Here is a 16,219-nt window from a genome sequence, read left to right as displayed (position 1 = left end):
ACCGAGCCTGGCTAATTTTCTGTATTTTTAGTACAGAAAGGGTTTCATCATCTTAGCCAGGCTGGTCTTGAACTCCCGACCTCATGATCCACCCACCTAGGCCTCCCAAAGTGCTGGGATTACAGGCATGAGCCACCGAGCCCAGCCGAGAAAACACCTTAAACAGGGTAACTTAAAATACGAGTAAATAGGCCAGGTGTGGTGGCTCATGCTTGTAATCCCAGCACTTTGGGAGGCCTAGGTGGGCTGATCACTTGAGGTGAGGAGTTCAAGACCAGACTGGCCAACATGATGAAACCCCATGTCTACTAAAAATACAAAAAATTAGCTGGGCGTGGTGGTGCATGCCTGTAATCCCAGCTACTCTGGAAGCTAGGGCAGGAGAACGGCTTGAGCCAGGGAAGTGGAGGTTGCAGTGACTGCCACTTCACTCTAGCCTGGGTCACAGAGCGAAACTCTGTCTCAATAAATAAACAAATAAATCTCAATAATATATAGAAAATAAATTCAGGATACAATCAGAAGGGTTGAGAATCCCTGCAATAAGACATCTGAAAGACTCACAATAAACTTCCTATTTGTTTTAAAAAAAAGTGAGTACTACACCTATGCAAATTACACTAAATATCTTTTGACATACATTCATGTTTGTGTTAACACAGACACAGCTCACTCATTCTGAGTTCAATTCTGACACTAACATTTTAAATATTCTTTTTTTATAGTACTGTTTTATATGCCCCTTACTTTATAAAAATATTAAGGGCCAGGAACGGTGACTCATGCCTGTAATCCCAACACTTTAGGAGGTCGAGGTGGGTGGATCACTGGAGGTCAGGAGTTCAATGTTGGCCTTGGCCAACATGGTGAAACCCCATCTCTACTGAAAATACAAAAATTACCCAAGCCTGGTGGTGCACGCCTATAATCCCAGCTACTCGGGAGACTGAGGAAAGAGAATCACTTGTACCTGGGAGGCGGAGGTTGCAGTGATCCAAGATAGCGCCACTGCACTCCAGCCTGAGCGACAGAGCAAGACTCCATCTTAAAAAAATAAAAATAAATTTTAAAAAATTAAGAAAATTAGGGGGTGACATTTCATCAACTAAGAAAATATAACATCTGTGGTCATAGTTCTCCAGATTTCCATGGTGGTTGTTCGGTCTCTCTATCCCTAATTTTAAAATGTAGTGAACAATTCATTTGCACAGCATTTTACAATTAACAAAACGCATTCTTTCACCTTTAACTAACTTGTTCCCCACAACAAATGGGAAATTTTCATTTTATAATTGAGGAAATTCAATCTCTGAGAGCTTAAGTAATTTCCCTAGGGTCACTCAACAAGTAAATACTAAATATTTACTAAATACTAAATATTAGGGACTTTTCTACTACTCACAAAATCCCACGTAAGAAATGTCAAGCAAGGTCATCTCTAAATTATGACACAAACACTAAACTGCCTTTTTAGAATACTATTTTGCTGCCTACCAAAAGGAAAGTGTTCATTAATCAATCAGTAATCAACATCAGTAGTAAAACAAAAACTAAAACACAGGAACTAAAACTAATATTCAAATGTGACAAAGATGCTCAGGGCAAAATTTCATTAAGGCAAATTCACTGAATCCAAAGTATTAGTCCCTAACACCAGCTCTCTTCACTTTCACAATATCTCATTTGTACTGAGATACCAGTTATCCTAAGATTAATGATAAATCTCCAAAAGGATTTTAAATCATTGAAAGTACGTTCCTCAGAGCCCATATGTGGAAAAAAAAATGCCAAGGATCAATCTAGACAAATAACTAAAGCCAACATATTTCAGAAAGCACGTGGTGGCTCAAGCAAGTCAGTAGTCAGGAGTAGTCAGGAATACTGATTTCCAGATATTGACCTCTATCTGTCATAATACCTATCAGTTAAGCATTATATGCACAATACACTGCACTGGGGTTGAGCAGAGAATGCTTTTTGATATCCCATGATGCATCCTATTCTTTCTAACTATGGTTATGTCCACATGGCAGTTAATAAATCATACATGCTTAAACTGCTTCCACACTTATAGATGCAATAACTATGCTACCAGCACTCAAAGATCATTCTGCTGTTCTCATTGACAATTTAATATATTATTAGTAATTGGAGAACAACAGCTGGTTAAGAAAAGAATACAGGTATATCTGGAATTTACATACAGTGTTTTAAAGTAGTTGGTGAGGATCAAATGAGATAATGTGAAAACACTTTTGAACTTGAATGTGTTATATGCAGATGCAAGTTCTTACAACAACATATAATCATAGATGTATGTATACTTTTTAAGGACAATAACAATCTTTATAAAAGTTTTTTCATAAAAAGCATAAAATTACTTCTAGTATTTTGCATATAAAATGAGAGTAATACAATTTATGTCATTCCAAATGTAAGCACTAACTGGTGCTTTCAGTTTTACAGATGAAAATGCGAAATAAATGTAGAACTATATACCACACCTAAACATATTTATAACTTTGGTTCAGTCTTTTTTTTTTTTTCTTTTTTTTTTCAGACAGTCTCAGTCACCCAGGCTGGAGTGCAGTGGTGCGATTCCAGCTCACTGCGACCTCTGCTTCCAGGGCTCAAGCATTTCTCATGCCTCAGCCTCCTGAGTAGCTGGAATTACAGACATGAGCTACCACACCCGGCTAATGTTTGTACTTTTAGTAGAAACGGGGTTTCACCATGTTAGCCAGGCTGGTCTTGAACTCCTGACCTCAAGTGATCCGCCTGCCTCAGCCTCTCAAAGTGCTGGGATTATAGGCATGAGCCACCACACCAGGCCTTGGTTCAATCTTACGATAGGAGTCTCCTAAAAATGATTTTAAAATCTTTGTAGTTTTTAAAAAGTTTCCAAATCACCATTTCAATATATAAAACTTACAGATTAACAAGAACTGTTCATTTAAATACACACAACCCTGATTACTCTGTTGTCCCCAATAATGCTCCAAGGAGGAAGCAATAAATTAGCCAACAACTCAATAGGGTCACCACAAATGAAAGGACGTCTGTATTATTCAAATTATCTACCTTAAGAAGAATTGCAAGAAGCAAATCTAATTCTATTATATGGTAACAGCCAACTAAGAAGCAGAAAATAAAGGGCCCAGATCAAAATTCAGAAACAATCACAACTTCAAAATTTTCCCTCTATTATTACTTAAAATTCTGGAAAATTGAGTGTTATATTTTAAATGCCATATTCAAAAACCTTACAGTTCAACATAAACTGACCAAGAAGCTTCATGTACAGATTCTTTTTTAAATGACATTTCAGATCAGGATACGTCAATACTTAACTGCCAGCAGCTTTAAGAAAAAAGCACCTTCCTTTGTGTTCAAAATTACGAGTAAAACACTAAACATTAAATCAGACGACTGTTTCAGAAAACAGAAGGCAAGGATTTCTAGAATATGTAATTTAGTGTAAACACGGAATCATATGATTGTTTCAGAAAACAGAAGGTAAGGATTTCATTACTACTACTAATAGTAATGAAATGTTGAAGAAATCCAATTTATCATTACCTTAATATTATTCTGGATAAATTAAGTATTAATGACAATCGGTTCAAATGCAAGTATACATATGAACAAAAAGGCAGGATTTTTGTCTCGTATATGCAGTATACGTGGCCATGCAACCCCAATTTACTATGTTGATATCCTAGTTAACACTTCATTGTACATTTGTCTTTCCTTTTCATACCTCAATACACCTTAAGTTTGTAGTACTGTTATATAATGTAATATTCCAGATAAATCAAGATGATATTATTTATTAATATTTTGCCCTAAATTTCAATCCAAAACATGCAGCTAAATCAAGGACCACACTTTATAAATCCATCATTCCAATGGCAATTTAAAAAATACCTACCCCAGGCGGGGCACGGTGGCTCACGCCTGTAATCCTAGCATTTTGGGATGCTGAGGTGGCCAAGGTGGACGGATCGTGAGGTTGAGAAATCAAGACCATCCTGGCCAACATGGTGAAACCCCATCTCTACTAAAAAATACAAAATTTAGCTGGGCATGGTGGCGTGCACCTGTAGTTCCAGCTACTTGTGAGGCTGAAGCAGGAGAATCGCTTGAACCTGGGAGGCGGAGGTTGCAGTGAGCCAAGATCCCGACACCGCACTCCAGCCTGGCGATAGAGCAAGACTCCATCCAAAAAAAAAAAAAAAAACCCTACCCCAAGAAAAAGTATCCCATCTCTTCTACAAAGAAGTCACTCAAAATCAGCTCAGCTGTGAAATAATTTTAATCAATATTACTGACAAAACTAGCAATCAAACCAACACTGCACATTCCCTTCTCAGTCACTACACGTCTGTTCAAATTATCACTCAATGCTGCCCATCTTCCCTTACAAAGAAGTCCATAGACATGTAAAAGAAAACCATAGTATCTAAACTATAATGTTCAAACAATAGAAGAAACTCTGTGTACATAAAAAAAATAAGAAAATATAACAGAAAATATTTAAAAGATAGATTAAAATTGAGTATATGTAAGAATTAACAATTTTTTTTAATTCCTTAAAGGTCAAGCCTCACCAGTAATGAAAAAAAGCTACCTAAGTCAACCAAGAGCTACTGACATCTATTAAATATTAAAGAAACCGAATGATTTAAAACTATTAAAAAACTCACTCTAAATACCTAGATTATGACATTATAAATTCGTACAGTCTTCTGGAGAGCAAACAATATACGACAAGAGCTATAAAACTCATGAGACCCTTTGAACTGGTAACTCCACTTTAGGGAATAAAGTCCAGGAAAATAACTGGGGGCAGAAGGGATAGGGGAGAAAGTGAAAAGCAGAAAAAGACCACCTAACTATGCAAAGTTATTAGTAAAATACGTCTGGAAGTAGCTCAAATGCTCAGCTGGAAGCTTGGTTCAAATTATATAGTACCTTATATACAACTGAATTTTTTCTTACCATTAAAATAATGATGAGTATTCAAATACACAAGTACATTTTTCAATGTTAAGAAAAATATGAAGCATAAAATGGACACTGATCACAATTATGTAAAAATATGTCTTTACAATATGAGGAAAAGTCTAGTAAACTGGGTGGTTGGGGTTTTTTTGGTCAGGAGACTCTATTTTTTAATTACTTTGATTTTCATTTCCTTTTTATCACCGTCAAGTTAGTTTCAAAAAAGCTTTTTCCTTTTAATCTCCTTTGTCACTTGCTTAAAAAAACACATATAGGCTGTGAGAGGGACAAATGTAAAGGAAAACATTTTCACCTCAGTATTGAAACTATATACAAAAACCTGTAACAGTCATTAAGTGTTAAAACATATTAGTAGGCATTGTTGTTTTTGCCTCTTTTAGGGGGAGGGAAAGACTTAAGTCCAACAGAAAGACTGACTACAAATTAACCTGGCAGTACATGAACTTTTTCAAAACTAATTTTTCTCCATCTGAGAAATTGTTACTAATAATAGTACAGATGGTCGAGTTTACCCTTATCACAATTATGCCATTTTCTGTGACTTGCAAAATATAAGAAAACTATACAATCGATAGACTTGATAAAAATGTGGCCTCACTGTTATAATATAAACAAAAATAACAAAATGAACACTAAAGCAATTTAAATATAGTCCTATTGCAAGCAAATTTTAAATCATTTATATTTAGAGTCTACCATACACCTCCAACTTTCTTTAACTTTGTCCGATTTTCCTCCACTTGGATCTTATTTGAAGGAAAGATAGCTGAATTTAGATTTTAGTAACATCATTCCTTTCTCCTTTCACTACCCTCCAATGCACTGTGGCAGCAGCTAACACAAGGGAACCTCCCCCGCAAAATAAAAAGGATCACCTGTTTTTGTGTGTCAATGCTGAATACAAAGTATATTTATACTATGAATTATATTTGCAGAAGAAACAACGCAGACAATCCAATGCCTTTGGTCCTTCACTAAAGTATATTCCATTTTCAAATATGTCCATTGTTGTCTCCCTGTAAACCCAAAATCATGTTTCACCAATTCTCAAAAAGTGATAACTCAGTTTTTATTTAGTGAAAACGGGTCTATGAATATGCGACTTAACTGGTGATTGAATGAGCTTATAAAATCAGAGATACATAACGATTATGCTTTTACTCAGTAGACCATCACCTAACCGGCAAAATTTGAAATTGGCTTGACGTTCCTTATTATTTTTAACTATGTCGTTTTACCTAATCCCTGGTCCGTCAATTCCCCTCCAGAGCCCCTTCCTCCCACGCCTCCCCCTTAACCCCCCCCCCAAAAAAAGACCAAGCCTGGCCTTAGTTCCCGTATTTCAGGCCAGGACCAACCAGAAACCAGTTTTCTTCCACTAATCCGGAACTCCGGGCTGTTACCAACGCTGTCATTGGCCAGCGTCAGACCTTAGTACGTGCCCCAAGATAACCCCTTGGTTTCTCTCCCTTTTCCGCCTACAATGGGCCTTCCCCAATGTTTGTAACATATTCATAATCCACAACACGGCACCTCTGATAATCAACTCACATTCTTCAAAGTTTTCGGGTGGAAACAAGCAGGGCCAAGGGGAGGGCAAGGTACCCTTTTTCCGACTAGCAGGGATGGGGGAAGGGGCAGTCGTTCTTTGGCTCTGCACTGAGCTCTAGAACCTCGTCGGCTGAGAGGTGGGGAGCGGGTTGGGGGTACAAGGTGGGGAGAGAGTGGTGAAAGAGTTAGGTTAAGTTGAAATGAAAACTTTACTCACCAGATCCTCGAAGCTTCTTCGGTGCTCTTTCCCCTCCCAATCTAAGCGGCGCGGAATCAGCTGGGGGCCGGACGAAAAGAAAGGGGGAAGGGGGGGGCAAATGATGAAGGAAAAGCCTCCGCTCCCCATCAACTGGACCCAACCTGTGTCCCAGCCTCAACACTTTAGCGTCTTTATTTCTCTCGGCCTGATAGCTATTGGCTCAGAGCTAGACGAGTATATGGGGGGGAAGGGGGGCCGCGGAGAAGGAAATCCTGAAAAACCGCCTCCCACAAGCATAAAGCGGAGACGAGTTAAGACCCCAGCGTTGTCTGCCCCTTTTGAGGGAAGAAGCCAATTCACCCCGGTGACAACAGCAACGGGTACCCAGATCGAAGCCTCTATCCCGGCCAGTCTTCCGCCCCTGACTTGCCCTCCCCTTCTCCTCCAGTCTCACCTCAACCCTCCCCACCCTTCCCGAAGGGGCTCCGTACCTGATGCTCCTCGAGCTCCTGCACTAGCACCTGAGCAAAAGGGAAACACAGATATGAGGAGCAGCTCGGGCCAACAACCCATTCCTCCCTCCACACTTAAAGCCCAGCCGCTGACTGTTTGACTAGTCAAGGCCGGCCTATCCCTCACCCTCAGCGGAACTGCTCGTCCCGCTGCCTCGATTTCCCCACTGGGATCATTCACCACGACTCCCAGATCTCTTTCTTCCCCTTACCTGAGCGGATTTGTTGCAGGGTCCAGACTGCAAGAACCTAGCGATCAGGTAATACAGCTCTAGGGAAGAAGGGGGAAAAGAGGTTGAGAGGGATGAAGAGAAGAGAAATAGAAGCTTTTTCAAAAGAAACTGACAGCCTTCGCGCTAAGCCCCCATTCCCTTAGCACCCCCCACCCCCCGACACAGCTACCCACCGGCTTCGATCTGGGTAGGTGCCGCCGCCATCCTTTTCCCGAGGGGGTTTGGGGGCTTCGCTCCGGAGGGGCTGGCGGGGGCGGGTGGGGGCGCTGCCTCTATTGTGGTGAAGCCCCCATGCCCGGGAGTCCCGCCGCTTCCGCCGCACTCCTCGTCCTAGTTTCGCTCTCTCTCGAATTCATCGCATCACGTTTCGACCCATAGATATTCTAGCCCAAGAGCTGAGGAGGCGGAGGAGGAAGGAGAGAGAGGAGAGGGAGAGGGAGAAGGAGAGAGTGAGTGAGAGAGACAGAGAGAAGAGAGAGGGAGAGAGTACAGAGAGAGAGAGAGAGAGAGACGCGGGGGGGGGGGGGGGCGGAGAGAGAGAGAGAAATAGACGGAGCGAGAAGAAGAGGGAGGAGCCGAAGTGGCGAAGAGGTGGGCGGGGGCAAAGGGGGTGGAGAGAGGGGAGGGTAAAAATGGTGATAGGGTTTTGCAGTGCTCATAGTTCCCCGCTAGAGGCACTAATACAGCAGCCGAGCCTAGACTCTCCCGGAGCCCGATGGTTGCTTAGCTACAGCTCTGGGAAAGAGGGGGAGGTGCTAACTGACGGCCGACGCTCTGGCAGCCGTCTTGGAACTCTGTGGTGGCATTCGCGTCTGCGAGCTCCGGAGTGACTTGCCCTTCCTGTGAAGGCAATCCGGCCCTTTCCGGTGGAGGACCCTTCCCCCTGGGTTGATCCTGAGGAACTTGAGAGAAGGTGTTTTGACTCGACTCCTTTCCCCTTTTTCCTCCAGGCACCAAAGCGGTTTTATTTGTTTGTTTACACTCTACCCCGTGGAAAGGCGGCTAGCTGGCTAAAGGGTTTTATGCCTGGGGGAGGATAAGAGTCGCTATTTGGTCGTGACTTGTTTCTGTTTAAAATTATTAGTAGTAGTAGTAGTAGTAACCAAATGAAAATGTTGTACTTACCAGTCAAAAATGCGGGGCTTATATTGTTAGAAGACCACTTAAAATGCTCCCGGATTCTGACAAGTATTGCATGAGAAATTTGCAGTCAACCGTGAAGCATGTTCCCCCTTCTGAAAGTTTAACATGTGCCGTATCTATCCCATTCCTACAGGGTAATTTCCTATTGTGTTTTCGAATACTACTGAAGTACTTTAACCAAGAGTTTTCAATAATCTTTCTGTATTTTTGCCTATCTCTATGCAAGGTTTCAATAGTTTTCTACAGGTTCGGGACTACACTGTTTAATATATAACCCCAGCTCTTGGTACCGCACTGACCTTCAGTATTTGGTTGCTGAAATCTTCAGTGATCAAAGGGGTTGGTATGATAATTGACCCAGATTAGTAAACTAGGTCCTTTTCTTCCCTACTTTCCCTTAACATCCTGTCCTCACCGCACTCCCTCACCTAAACCTGATGATACTAGAAATGCATTTTAAGTTGCATGTATTATTTACACTGAAATATTCCAATTTGAAGGTTCATCTAAATTTAGGACTATATTCTTGGGAATTGGGTTTCCTCACTCAGAGCTCTGCCATTGACCACAGTGGGCCTTGAATTTCTAAGCTGACCAAACTTAGCCTAGGTTGATTAGCTCTCACTTGTAATTTTTTTTTTTTTTTTTCCTCAGAAAGCAATAACCACAGGGGGTAATTGTGAAGTGATATGCTTATCTTTGGTTGTTATTGCTATGCAACTTGACAAAACAAATACGAATAATTGGTAAAACAAAATGATACAAAAAGATACATGAGACCCAGACAACTTATTGCAAGTAGTTTGGCAAAATACCAGACTAAATACTTTTATAGTTCAAGTATAATGTACAGGTTGAGTGTTCCTTATCCAAAGTGCTTGGGACCAGAAATACTTTGGATTTTGGACTTTTTCAGATTTTGGAATGTTTGCATATACATAATGAGATATTTCAGCTATAGGACCCAAGTCTAAATGTGAATTTTATTTGTTTCATTTATACCTTATACACATAGACTGAAGATAATTTTATATAATATTTTCAATAACTTTGTGCATGAAACAAAGTCTTGACTGCCTTTTGACTGTGATCCTCCACTTGAGGTCAGATGTGGAATTTTCCATTTGTGTCATCATGTTGGCACTCAAAAATTTTGGATTTTGGAGCATTTTGAATTTTGGATTTTTAGATTAGGGATGTTTGACCTGTATGTAACAGTTAACACTTAACAAGCCATTATCATCTCCTAAGCACTTTTACGTGCTTACCTCATTTAATCTTTACAGTGACCCTAGGAGACAGGTTCGATTGTTATTCTCATTTTACAAATGATAAAAATGACTATGACTTTGGTTCACTCACAGCCTGTGAACCTCATTTCTCACCTGTAAAATGTGAATAATAAATAGTACTTGCCATGTCTACTTCAAGGAATTGTTATAAAATTCATGTGAAAATATATTTGTGTACTCTTTCAAAATTTATGTGGCGATTCCATGATCGCCTGTGTATCAGTCTGAGTTCATTCAGGAGGGAAAAAGCCCATGATCATTTGAATAAGGGAAGTTTAAGATAAATAATTATTAATGATAACAGGAAATTGGAATGATGAGGGCTTAGCTAGCAAGAAGTAAAGAGAAGTAAAGAAGTAAAGAGAACTCTAAATACCATAGATATAGCAAGTATATAATAGTAGATATGATAGCCACTACCCCTGGAACTGAGATGAAGCACCCTCCACGCTTACTCTCTGCCCTTAGCTGAGATCCAGACCTTCTTGGAGAGAACACAGCCAGTGGAGACTCACTCTACGGCCGGAAGATTCTGTATTTCCTTACAGGCAGAACTTGCTGAAACTCCAACCTCTGGAAATTACTGGAACTCTGCATTCTAGAACTTGCTGGAAACGCACCCTCTGCAATTAGCCTGCTAGAGTGCCTGAGAAGGATGTTCATAGGGAAGTATTTCAGCAGAGGAACTTTACTACAAAAACTGCAAGAGGGAGGGTGCCAGGGGAAGCTGCCTGATGCTGCCAAAACTGCAGCACAGAAGCCAGCCACTGGAGAGAGCTGCACAAGCTGCAGGAACACCCTACCCAGTAAGCCGGCCAGAAGCAGGGAGCAAAACCTTTTCTTTCTGCACCATCTTTCCAGTTTCCTCTACTGGAAAAGCTTCAGTGCCAGCTGACAAAAGGAAAAATACTTAAATGGCTCAGATCCATTTTCACAGAGCAGTCAATAATGGTGAATTTGGAGATGATAAGCAACAAATTGATGAACTGGCACAACTTCCCTGCTACTTTCTTGATTGTAATGCCTAGATAAGGAATAGGAAAGTTATTGAAATGTATGTGTTCCCATGAAATGTGTTTGTTTGTTGTTCAAGATCAATACTAATAAATGAGGACTAATGTTTGAAGTATTTTGTAACAATAGAATCACTGCTCTAAACCCTGTGGCCAAAGTCTTACATGGACAGGGAGGAAAGTTTTTATAAACTGAAGCAAAAATTGATTTACGTAGAAGATAAATCTGGAATGTTTACTTGGTAGGTGTACTAGTTTTCTAGGGCTGCCATAACAAGTTATTACAATCTGGGTGGCTTAAAACAACAGAAATTTGTTCTCTCACAGTTCTAGAGGCCAGAAGTCCAAAATCAAGGTGTTTGCCAAGACCATGCTCTAGGGGAGAATCCTTTGCTTCTTCCAGCTTCTGGTGGCTCCTGGCATTCCTTGGTTTGTGAGCGCGTAATTCTAATGTCCTCTTCCACCTTCATAAGGCCTTGTTTCATATGACATGTCAAATCTTCCTCTCCCTTTTCTTATAAGTCATTGGATTTCAGGCTCACCCTTAATCCGGGATGATCTCATCTCCAGAACCCTAACTTAATTACACCCACAAAGACCCTATTTCTAAGTAAGATCATATTCACAATTACTGGGGTTAGGACATGGACATCTTTTGGGAGGACACAATTCAATCCACCAACACATTTTTATTTTACTTTGGTCTTTAAAAAGCATATTTTAAGCCGGGTTCAGTGGCTCATGACTGTAATCCCAGCACTTTGGGAGGCCAAGGCGAGCAGATCATTTGAGGCCAGGAGTTCACGACCAGCCTCGTCAACATAGCAAAACTCTGTCTCTACTAAAAATACAAAACTTAGCCGGATATGGTAGTGCACTCCTGAAATCCCAGCTACTCAGGAGGCTGAGGCATGAGAATCAAGAATTGCTTAAACCCAGGAGGCAGAGGTTGCAGTAAGCCAAGATCGCACCACTACACTCCAGCCTGGGCAACAGAGTGAGACTCTATCTCAAATTAAAAAAAAAAAAAAAATCACATTCTAATGGAATATAAATGTTAAAAACTTAATGGTTCTCCCTAGGAAGGCAGGAGAAAAGAAAAATGGTAGGAAATACTGAGATGGAAGAACAGAAGTGTTAAATCAATAAGATTAATATAACTGTAAGTAAATAGTTGCTTCCTTTTATTATCTCAGCTTTTTAAAAAAATTATATAGAGTAATAAAATAATGTATTATGTTTAATATGTTGCATGCATCATAATATATTAACATATTTTAACATATTGCATGGATGTAATATGAATAATAATGGAAAAAAGAGACAAGAGGGAATAGAGCTATAAAAGAGTAGCATTTGTATACCTCAAAAGAGATAATAGAAACATGAAGTATAAGGCTGGGCATGGTGCCTCATACCTGTAATCCCAGTGCTTTGGGAGGCCAAGGTGGGAGGATCGCTTGAGGCTAGAAGTTTGAGACCAGCCTAAGCAACATAGTGAGAACCCTGTCTCTGCAAAGAAAAACAAAAAATAGTGAGGTGTGGTGGCATACGCCAGTAGGTCCAGCTACTCAGGAGGCTAAGGTGGGAAGATCACTTGAGCCCAGGATTTTGAGGTTGCAGTGAGCTGTGATTGCACCACTGCACTCACCTCTGGGAAAAAGAGCAAGACCTTGTCTCTAAAAAAAATTAAATTAAATTTTAAAAAATGAAGTATATTCTGATTAGCTAAGAAGCATATGGCAAACCATCGCGCAACCACTAAGAAAATTTTTTAAATATAGTGGAAAAAATAAAAAATTTTACTAGGAAATATTTACTTAGTACCAAAGAAAGCAGGAAAGGAGGAATAGAACAAAAAAGACATGAGATATCAAAAACAAATTAATATAGTATAATTCCACCTACATCAATACTAACATTACATGTAAATTGATACATGCCACTTCTGTCATGCAGCCTGAGGAACCTTGTGAACCAGCTCATAGTGAAACTGGTGAAAATTATATAAACAACCATCTAAAGTCTCTGGAAATGTTTCTAATGACATTAAACAAATGAAAAATCATTTATTCAAGAAAAAGCTACTAAAATTTTAAGAACAGTGAAAGTTTGTGGTAAATGAACCAAAACCCACTCTTCCAACCTTGCCTCCCAGCCCAGTGAAGAGGGGAGCTCTACTCTAGACTGAAATATCCAAAAATACAAGACTCCTTATTCCTCCTAGATCTCAGTTAGAGGGCTATCTTCCTAGGAGGAGCAGGACATCACCATTTCTCATGCTTCCCCCAATTACCTGTTGCTGAGGCTAAGTTCTGGTTTGGTATGGCTAAGAGGTGGTGGCTCCTTTTTTCCACCCTGCCCCTAACCATAGGACAAAGCTAAATCTTGAGCATTGGTGGTACTGAGCATACTAGGGCATCAATCTCCCTGGCCCTGGATTAAGGAGCAGTAGATGTATTCTAAGAGAGGCAAGCTAAAGAGATTTAGGGCTATTGTCTTCTTCCTCCACCAAGCACTGGTATTCTCAAGCAGAGATATCAGAGAGAATTGTGCCATTGTTCCAGTCTCCAGGACCAGAACTGTGGCTCAGAGATTCTGCCCTAAGGGAAAGGTAGGCCTTAAAAGAGAGAGCTCTGAATCTCTCCCTAAAATAACTGACTTTATTTGCAACTGGGTGTGGAAAAATTCAAGCCTAAGGGTGCTGTCAAAAACAAAGAAGGTGGCCGGGCGCGGTGGCTCAAGCCTGTAATCCCAGCACTTTGGGAGGCCGAGATGGGCGGATCACGAGGTCAGGAGATCGAGACCATCCTGCTCTACTAAAAAATACAAAAAACTAGCCGGGCGAGGTGGCGGGCGCCTGTAGTCCCAGCTACTTGGGGGGCTGAGGCAGGAGAATGGCGTGAACCTGGGAGGTGGAGCTTGCAGTGAGCTGAGATCCGGCCACTGCACTCCAGCCTGGGTGACAGAGCGAGACTCCGTCTCAAAAAAAAAAAAACAAAACAAAAAAAAAAAACAAAGAAGGGGGAGAAAACTGATAAATTTATTAAAATTATAGGCTAAACTGTAGGCCAGCCAGTTTACTGGAGAGAAGACAGAGGGAAAAGGCAGCAAAAAAGAGTCCTCCAAGAGTCAGAGCAAGTCCTAAACACTAACCTAAGAAAATATTCCTACTAAGGTGCCCAAATTTGATGGGATCAGTCTGTGAAGCAGTTTATGCCCCAGGGTGTTGTCGAAAACAAAACAGCAATCAGCAGCTAATTAGAGTGATATAAGAGCTGGCTGTGGTCGGGGAAAGAGGCAGTTAAAGGGAGCCCTGCCAAAATCAGTGTTATCCCAGGGTAATTATGTGCCTACCCAAGACTGTACCCCCCGACCAACAACATCAGCGGTTTCACACAATGAAGTTAATAAGCACACAAAAATAATAAGACCTGCAGTGGGAAGAACAAGTACCCAGGGTTGCTACAATATGTTATCTAAAATATCTAGTTTCTAACAAAAAACTTTGAGGCATGCAAATAAACAGGAAAGTATAAACTGTACACTACCAAAAGAGCAGGCAACAGAAACTGCCTATGAAAATTACCAGATGTCAGATTTAGTAGACAAAGTCTTCAAAGTAACCATGATAAATATATTTGAAGGACTAAAGGAAACGAGTATTAAAGAAATGAAAGAAGGTGTGATGTTAATGTCAAATCAAACAGAGAATATAAATAAAAAGAGGAAATATTTTTAAAAATGAAATAGAGATTCTGGGGTTCAAAAGAACAATAATTGAAATGAAAAACTCACTAGAGGGAACAAGAGTCCATTTGAACTGGGAGAATAAAGAATTAACAAGCTTGATTACAGATTAATAGAGCATATTAACTCTAAAGAGCAGAGAAAACAAGAATGAAGGAAAATGAAGAGGGCCTCAGAGAATTATGGGACATTATATGCACCGACATATGTGTAAGGGGACTATTAGAAGGAAAGAAAGAGAAGGAAGCAGAAAAAAAATAAAGAAATAATGGCTAAAAACTTCCCAATTTATTGAAAAACATTAATCAACACATGCGGAAAGCTCAATGAACTGCAAGTAAGATAAATGCAGAGATCCACAAGCTGACATATTATAATAAAAATGCTAGAAGACAAAGAGAAAATCTTGAAAGCAGCAAGAGAAAAATGACTCATCACTTAGAAATTTACGAAGGAAGATTAAAAGCTGACTTCTCACCAGAAACAATGGAGGCCAGAAGGCAGTGTGATAACATACTCAATGTGCCCAGTGAAAACATTCATTAAACAAAAATCATATATTCAGCAAAGCTAACTTTAACATTGAAGATGAAATAAAACTTTTCCACATAAAGTGAGAAAGTTTGTTTCTAGCAGACCTACATTACAAGAAATACCAAAGAGAATTGTTTAAGCTGAAAGCAACTGAATCCAGAAAGTAATTCAAATCCACATGAAAAACAAAGAGCAATGGTAAAGATAGTTATGTAATTATAAAAGGGAATATAAATGCGTATTTATTCTCCTTTCTTAAATTATTTAGAAAACAGTTTTATGAAACAATGTGTATGTAATGCATGGTTCACCCTATAACATATAGAAATATTATGTATCTGCCAATAACAGCAAAAAGAAGATGGATTGGAACAAAGCCGTATTGGGATGTGGAAGTAATTCCAGATGGCACCTTAAAGCCACAGGAACAGATGCAGAGAACAAGAAATTATAAATAGGATTAATATAACAAGGCCAGTGTGGTGGCTCATGCCTATAATCTCAACACTTTGGGAGGCCAAGGCAGGCAGATCACGAGGTCAGGAGTTCAAGCCCAGCCTGGCCAACATGGTGAAACTCCGTCTCTACTAAAAATACAGAAATTAGCCGGTGTGGTGGCATGCACCTGTAATTTCAGCTACTCAGGAGGCTGAGGCAGGAGAATTGCTTGAACCTGGGAGGCGGAGGTTGCAGTGAGCTGAGATCGTGCCACTGCGCTCCAGCCTGGGCAACAGAGTGAGACTCCATCTCCAAAAAAAAAAAAAAAAAAAAATGAAGGCCGGGAACAGTGGCTCATGCCTGTAATCCCAACACTTTGGGAGGCCAAGATGGGTAGATCAGGAGATCAGGAGTTCAAGACCAGATTGGCCAAGATGGTGAAACCCTGTCTCTATTAAAAATACAAAAATTAGCTTGGTGCAGTGGCAGGCGCCTGTAATCCTAGCTACTCGGAGGCTGAGGCAGGAGA

General features: G+C 40.3%; 1 protein-coding gene across 4 annotated transcripts in view; it reads right to left on the bottom strand.

Annotated features, from left to right (window-relative positions):
* Positions 1-7,991, bottom strand: part of BRWD3 (bromodomain and WD repeat domain containing 3) — a 130,236-nt gene extending 122,245 nt beyond the window's left edge. For all 4 annotated transcript variants that reach the window (XM_011970792.1, XM_011970791.1, XM_011970793.1 and 1 more), the window contains exons 1-4: positions 7,694-7,991; positions 7,500-7,558; positions 7,267-7,296; positions 6,794-6,853 (exon numbers count right to left, since the gene is read on the bottom strand). Coding sequence is in view for 1 of the 4 variants with exons in the window: in XM_011970791.1 (XP_011826181.1) it covers positions 6,794-6,853; positions 7,267-7,296; positions 7,500-7,558; positions 7,694-7,724 (180 nt within the window). In the remaining 3 variants the exon portion in view is untranslated. The remainder of the gene's footprint in view (positions 1-6,793; positions 6,854-7,266; positions 7,297-7,499; positions 7,559-7,693) is intronic.
* Between the last annotated feature and the right edge of the window lie 8,228 nt (positions 7,992-16,219).

This window comes from Mandrillus leucophaeus, unplaced genomic scaffold (assembly GCF_000951045.1).
Source record: "Mandrillus leucophaeus isolate KB7577 unplaced genomic scaffold, Mleu.le_1.0 Scaffold972, whole genome shotgun sequence".
In the NCBI taxonomy this organism is placed as follows: Eukaryota; Metazoa; Chordata; class Mammalia; order Primates; family Cercopithecidae; genus Mandrillus; species Mandrillus leucophaeus.
Note: the sequence above shows the minus strand (reverse complement) of the source record. Positions and strands in the feature narration are given on the sequence as shown.